Below are 6,402 nucleotides of genomic sequence, written 5' to 3'. Positions count from 1 at the left end.
CGCGAACAAATCACCCAGCAAGTGCCAGCACGTCAAGCTTGACCGCGCAGCAAGCATCTTGCACCGATAAGAGCAGCAAGTCAGCACGAGAGGACAGTCGCACAGTGCTCGCTCACCATGTGCTGAACTGCTGATCGAGTTCACAACTTCACACTAGCTAGCTCCGTGACCCTGCCCGACCATGGCCGTCGGTTTCGCCGTCGTCAGCCCCGAAGGCGGGGAGGACGCACGTCAGTACGACGGCAGGGTCACCGCGTTCGTGGCGTTGTCGTGCGTCACGGCGGCCATGGGCGGCGCCATCTTCGGCTACGACATCAGCACGGCGGGCGGCGTGTCGTCCATGGACGCGTTCCTGCGGGAGTTCTTCCCCGACGTGTACCGTCGGATGAAGCGCGCCGCGGGCGTCAGCAACTACTGCAAGTTCGATAGCCAGCTGCTGACGCTCTTCACGTCGTCGCTCTACATCACCGGCCTCCTCACTGCGGTGCTCCTCGCATCGTGGCTCACCGCGCGGTGCGGGCGCCGCCCGTCCATGGTCTTCGGCGGCGTCGCGTACCTCGCGGGCGCCGCGGTCAGCGGCGGCGCCGTGAACGTGTTCATGGCCATCCTCGGCAGGGCGCTGCTCGGCGTTGGCCTGGGCTTCGCCAACCAGGTATATGATATGTCTATCCATATGAATTTGTTCTTAGAATGTCATGAAAAACAAAAAATTGCGCAGCAACATTTTCCAGGCGGTAACATGACAAATCGACATGAAAAAATAATTCTTTTAACATTTTGCAGGCTGTGCCGTTGTACCTGTCTGAGATGGCCCCGGCACGTTACCGAGGGATGTTCAGCAACGGCTTCCAGTTCAGCCTCTGTCTTGGAGCTCTCCTCGCGACGGTCGTCAACTACGGCGCCGAGAAGATCACAGGGGGCTGGGGCTGGAGGCTGTCGTTGGGCCTGGCCGGCGTCCCTGCAGCGCTGCTCACCGTCGGCGCCATCTTCCTGCCGGAGACGCCCAACAGCCTCGTCCAGCAAGGCAGAGACCACGGGAAGGTGAGGGCGTTGCTGCAGAAGATCAGAGGAACCGACGCCGTCGACCAAGAGTTGGATGACATCGTCGCTGCCAACGCGATGGCGCAGCAGTGCGACAACGGCTGGCGACTGATCCTGAGGAACCGGCGGTACCGCCCGCAGCTGGCCATGGCCATCCTGATACCGTCGTTCACGCAGCTGACGGGGATCAACGCCATCGGGTTCTACGCGCCGGTGCTGCTGCGCAGCATCGGCATGGGCGAGAGCGCGTCCCTCCTCTCGACCATCGTCCTGGTCGTCGTCTCCTCCGCCGCGACGTTCACCTCCCTGTTCGCGGCCGACCTCTTCGGACGGCGGACGCTGCTCCTGGCCGGCGGCGCGCAAATGCTCGTCTGCGAGGTCCTCATCGGCGCCATCATGGCCGCGAAGCTCGGCGACGAGGGCGGCCTCAGCAGGGCGTACGCGCTAGCCCTCCTCCTGCTCATCGGCCTCTACTCCGCGGGCTTCGGCTGCTCCTGGGGCCCGCTGAGCTGGCTGGTGCCCAGCGAGATCTTCCCGCTGGAGGTCCGGTCGGCCGGGCAGAGCATCACCGTGGCGTCGGGCTTCGTGTTCACCATCTTGGTCGCGCAGTACTTCCTCGCCATGCTCTGCCGCCTCAAGGCGTGGCTCTTTTTCTTCTTCGCCGGGTGGATCGTGGCCATGACGGCGTTCGTGTACCTCTTCTTGCCGGAGACCAAGGGGCTGCCCATCGAGCACATTGACAAGGTGTGGGCCAAGCACTGGTTCTGGAAGAAGGTTATAGGAGACCGTGAAGATGAGGCAAGTGCCAAGCTGTAAAGAAATGTACGTAGCATTCAGCTACGTACATTTGAAGCATTCAACTTCAATTCAGCCATGATTTGTTTCTCAGACAAGAATATTCAAAGTCTGATCATTTGGAAGATCTTTAGCAGTTGGAGTACTATACATTTTACAGTTCATTTGAAGCTCTTTATATTGATAGTTTAGTGAATGAAATTACGGGCATGTTTAGGAGAGCTCCAAATAAAAAAAAGATTCAGATCACTAGATCCACCATGAAGCAGCTCCACCATGGAGCTAGTCTCCCAGTAAACTGTCTTGTACAGCTCCAGCTCTGAGTTTCCTCCCCTCTAACTCACTGCCACCTGGGCCCGCTCGTCAGCTCTTCATCCCCTCTTTCCTCCTCTTCCTACATATCTGAGCAGAGCACATCAGACCGGGCAACATCCACACGGCGTGGTCACGTGCGTGGACGATGGAGCGGCGCGCATAGACGACGGCGAGGCTGGGGCCATGCGTGACGGGAGCTGGGCTCGTGCGCTCGGAGCTCGTGGCGTTCTTGGGGCGCGACATTTGAGGCCGGCCATGGTGGGGGCGACGCCGGTCTCGGTGGGGGTGGTGGCGGCGGGCACGGGTCTCGCTGGCCACAGTGGAGGCGAGGCCGGTCGCGGTAGGGGTGAGGGCAGTTGAGGTAGGGCGGGTCTCGCCGGCCGGGGTGGGGGCAGCCGAGCGCTGGCATGGGCACGGTGGTAGGCGTGCGCCACGTCCGGACGTGGAGGTTAGATGTGGGCGGCAGAGCGGCACGCGGCGAAGGTAGGGATGGGCGTCTCTGGTCGGCGATGGGAGAAGAAGAAAGAACGCCATCCTGTACTTTTGTTTAATCAGTGGCAGTGCTAGATAATTTTCTCTAATTCTTTCAAACTTGTGTTTTCAGAGTGCTCTTTGTGGTGCTCGATAAAATTCCATAGATCTGCTCCTAAATCCATGGATTTCGAGCTACACTATGGTCTATCTGCGTAGATCTAAAAGTGTTTGGCTTGAAAAAATAAATCTAAAGCTATCTTTGTGTATCTAGAGTTGCAACAATGTCTAGGTGAAGAGAGTATCTTCTTCCCATTACGCACAATACATGGAAAACGATGAATTGTGGATAATTTAAGGTTCTGTTTGGATGCACCTAACTAAATTTTAGCTAGCTAAAATTGCAAGACTAAACTTTAGCCAGCTAAAAGTTCTCCTAGCTAAATTTTAGCTAGGGTGTTTGGATGCTTCAGCTAGCTGAGTTGAAATAGCTAAACTCAGTTAAATTTTAGCTGGTCTTTTAGTTAGGACGTTTGGATACTAGCAGCTAAATTTAGCTAGCTAAAATTTAGTTAGTACATCCAAACAAGTGCTAAGTATGGAGCAATAAGAACTCCTCACTTTTCAGATATCTTTGATGTGGACAACAATGACGTGAACATGGTTAAATGGTGTAAACTCTTGCGACTAATAAGTCAAGAGCCGCCATGGAAAATTCATACCAAAACGCATATAAAGAAACAAGATGCAGACGGCCGGCACATGCTTTGCAAAGCTCCAAAAGGGCACATCACATCGAAGCTTGACCGGATGGCAACAGCAGCCAGCAACAGCTGGTCAACACAACACCAACAGCATGGCCACACCAAGGTTCACTGACCAAGCTCTCACCTTCAGCTAAGCTAACCGCCGCAGTGGCGAACCATGGCTGTCGGTCTCGTCGATGCTGGCGGCAGCGATGGTCGTCAGTACGGCGGGAGGATCACCGTGTTCGTGGCGCTGTCCTGCGTCACCGCGGCCATGGGCGGCGCCATCTTTGGCTACGACCTCAGAATCTCTGGTACGAATACGACCTCAGAATTTCAGATTCATGTCCCAGAAACAACTTGAAAAGTCGTTATGAACAACTGGAAATATCATCAAGTTTTGGTTTCCGAAGTGCCGATCGATTACAGGATGTTTTGCACAGCACAGGTGGCGTGTCATCCATGGGGTCGTTCCTGGAGGAGTTCTTCCCGGACGTGTACCGGCGGATGAAGGGCGACGTGCACGTCAGCAACTACTGCAAGTTTGACAGCCAGCTTCTGACGCTCTTCACGTCGTCGCTCTACATCGCCGGCCTGCTCACCGCGATGCTGCTCTCGTCGTGGGTCACGGCCAGGCGAGGGCGCCGCCCGTCCATGATCATCGGCGCGGCGGCGTTCCTCGCCGGCGCCGTGGTCAGTGGCGGCGCCGTCAACGTGTACATGGCCATGGGCAGGGCGCTCCTCGGAGTGGGCCTCGGGTTCGCCAATCAGGTCAGAGTCGCCGACTACAAATTCCCCTGAATCTGATGACGAAATTTGGTGATCCTGCAATATCCAGCCCTGCTGAAATTTTGCAGGCAGTGCTTTTGTACCTGTCTGAAATGGCCCCAGCACGATACCGAGGAGCATTCAGCAACGGGTTCCAGCACAGCCTGTGCCTCGGCTCCCTCGCCGCGAACATCATCAACTACGGCGCGGAGAAGATCACCGGCGGCTGGGGCTGGAGGCTCTCGCTGGGACTGGCTGGCGTCCCCGCCGCGCTCTTCACGCTGGGAGCCGTCTTCCTGCCGGAGACGCCCAACAGCCTGGTGCAGCAGGGTGAGGACCGTGGGAGAGTGCGAGCGCTGCTGCAGAAGATCAGAGGCACGGACGCCGCCGCCGCCGTCGACGCGGAGCTGGACGACATCGTCGCGGCGAACAGCGCGGCGGCACTGGGCGGCAGCAGCGGCGGCCTGCGGCTCATCCTTTCGCGGCGCAGGTACCGGCCGCAGCTAGCGGTCGCCGTGTTGATGCCGGCGTTCACGCAGCTCAACGGGATCAACGCCATCGGGTTCTACGCGCCGGTGCTGCTCCGCACGGTGGGCATGGGCGAGAGCCTGGCGCTGCTCTCCACGGTCGTCACGGTGGTCATCTACACGGCGTCGACGGTCGTGTTCATGTTCGTCATCGACCGGTTCGGCCGCCGCACGCTGCTCATCGCCGGCAGCCTCCAGATGAAGGTCTCCGAGGTCCTGATCGTCGCCGTCATGGCCGCCAAGCTGGGCGACGAGGGCGGAATGGCACGCGGCTACGCGGCGGCGCTGTTCGTCCTCATCGGCGTGTACGTGGCGGGGTACAGCTGGTCCTGGGTCCCCATGACGTGGCTGGTGCCCATCGAGATTTTCCCGCTGGAGATCCGGTCGGCGGGGCAGAGCATCACGGTGGCGTCCGGGTTCGTGTTCACCATATTCATCGCGCAGGGGTTCCTTGCCATGCTGTGCCGGATGAGGGCCTGGCTCTTCTTCTTTGCGGGGTGGATCGTCGTGATGACGGGCTTCGTGTACTTGTTCTTGCCGGAGACGAAGGGGATGCCCATTGAGCAGATTGGGAAGGTGTGGAGGGAGCACTGGTTTTGGGGCAGGGTTGTGGGGTCAGATGAATCGCAGGTGACTGATAAGCTGTGAAAAGAACTGAGATAAGAACGTTCAGTAATTAAAGGGTTCAAACATGAAAATTTTAATAGCTCAGTCTTGTGACAACATCTCAATCTATCGTCTTGCACTACTATAAAAATGATTTTAGAAAACAACTCTTGATTTACAGAGACGGATAAAAAACGTCCATGTCTCCTAAAACACACCATTATTTTCGGAGACGGTTAACCCATTTATGAAGACACTAAAAAATTACAGTATTCGAAAATAAGTTAATAGAGGATGGCCCCTGAAGAGGTTAGTCCTAGACCTCTTAAAATAAGGCACGTCTCTGTTAAAGCTCAACTCACCTGTCCCATCTTAGCATCTCAGTAATAAAATGGTTGCAACCATTGCCCACTCATTTCTCTCCCACCTAACCAGCCATCGCAGGTCCTCCATATCTCCAACGCTGCCTCCCTCTCTCACCCGCAGTCTCCTCCCCATTCTCTCTCTCCCCTCTATTCACTGCCCCTTCCCTTCCCTACCTTTTCCTCTTCGCCTCCTTCGTGCTGTGGATATAGAGGAGGCTTGGCTGAGGGCGAGCCACGGCGGTGCGTCTCATGCCCGGCCAAGGGTGAGGTGTGGAGGTGGCTTGGCAAAGGGTGAACTGCAGCAGCGCGGATTAGGAGGTGACCCGGCCAAGGGCGAGACGAGGTAGCCTGCATGGTAGGGATCTAGAGATGGCCTATATATAGTTGAGGGCGAGTTAAGGCGCGGTGGTGTGGCACATATCTGTAGGAGGCCTAGCTGAGGACTTGTTGAGGTGCAACAGTGAGGCACGACCTAGGGAGAGGTGACGGGTGGCACCCGTGCTGGTAGGTCTGGAACATGCTTACAGAGGTATATCATGTGTGCATGCTTTGTCAGGGCACTAGTGAAAACCCTAGTTTGGTTTTGGATAATTGATGAAACCTATGCACTAACTTTTATCATGAGATGTAATATGAGCTAGGTTGGTGCAATCTAAGTTGAGGAGCATGGTGGCACTATAATGGTGATATTGATCACATAAAATGATGAAGATGACAACATGTGATGATGATCAAGTGCTCTACCTGGAAAAGAAGAAAGAGAAAAAC

At 56.2% G+C, this 6,402-nt stretch overlaps 2 protein-coding genes across 3 annotated transcripts; both read left to right on the top strand.

Moving 5' to 3' along the window:
* The first annotated feature begins 115 nt into the window (after nucleotides 1-115).
* On the top strand, nucleotides 116-2,027 carry LOC136482192 (hexose carrier protein HEX6-like). The gene is made up of 2 exons (XM_066479426.1): nucleotides 116-652; nucleotides 784-2,027. The coding sequence occupies exons 1-2, from the start codon at nucleotides 182-184 to the stop codon at nucleotides 1,855-1,857; spliced, it is 1,545 nt and encodes a 514-aa protein (XP_066335523.1). The 5' UTR covers nucleotides 116-181; the 3' UTR covers nucleotides 1,858-2,027.
* A 1,487-nt stretch (nucleotides 2,028-3,514) lies between these two features.
* LOC136482191 (hexose carrier protein HEX6-like) lies at nucleotides 3,515-5,359 on the top strand. 2 transcript variants are annotated; one of them, XM_066479424.1, is made up of 3 exons: nucleotides 3,515-3,682; nucleotides 3,817-4,139; nucleotides 4,226-5,359. In XM_066479424.1, exons 1-3 carry the CDS (start codon nucleotides 3,547-3,549, stop codon nucleotides 5,309-5,311), a joined length of 1,545 nt encoding a protein of 514 aa, XP_066335521.1. In that variant the 5' UTR covers nucleotides 3,515-3,546; the 3' UTR covers nucleotides 5,312-5,359. The 2 variants fall into 2 exon arrangements, with proteins under 2 accessions (XP_066335521.1, XP_066335522.1); XM_066479425.1 differs by having other exon boundaries at nucleotides 3,676-3,682; nucleotides 3,782-4,139.
* The last annotated feature ends 1,043 nt before the right edge of the window (nucleotides 5,360-6,402 follow it).

The sequence above is a fragment of the Miscanthus floridulus genome, chromosome 9, assembly GCF_019320115.1.
Source record: "Miscanthus floridulus cultivar M001 chromosome 9, ASM1932011v1, whole genome shotgun sequence".
Taxonomy (NCBI): domain Eukaryota; kingdom Viridiplantae; phylum Streptophyta; class Magnoliopsida; order Poales; family Poaceae; genus Miscanthus; species Miscanthus floridulus.
Note: the sequence above shows the minus strand (reverse complement) of the source record. Positions and strands in the feature narration are given on the sequence as shown.

Excerpts from the sequence above, each read along its gene's own strand:
- LOC136482191 (XM_066479424.1), top strand. The coding sequence starts at position 3,547 with ATGGCTGTCGGTCTCGTCGATGCTGGCGGCAGCGATGGTCGTCAGTAC. Across the intron at positions 3,683-3,816 it reads CTACGACCTCAGAATCTCTG|GTGGCGTGTCATCCATGGGG; the intron begins GTACGAATACGA and ends TGCACAGCACAG. Across the intron at positions 4,140-4,225 it reads GCCTCGGGTTCGCCAATCAG|GCAGTGCTTTTGTACCTGTC; the intron begins GTCAGAGTCGCC and ends GAAATTTTGCAG.
- LOC136482192 (XM_066479426.1), top strand. The coding sequence starts at position 182 with ATGGCCGTCGGTTTCGCCGTCGTCAGCCCCGAAGGCGGGGAGGACGCA. Across the intron at positions 653-783 it reads GCCTGGGCTTCGCCAACCAG|GCTGTGCCGTTGTACCTGTC; the intron begins GTATATGATATG and ends AACATTTTGCAG.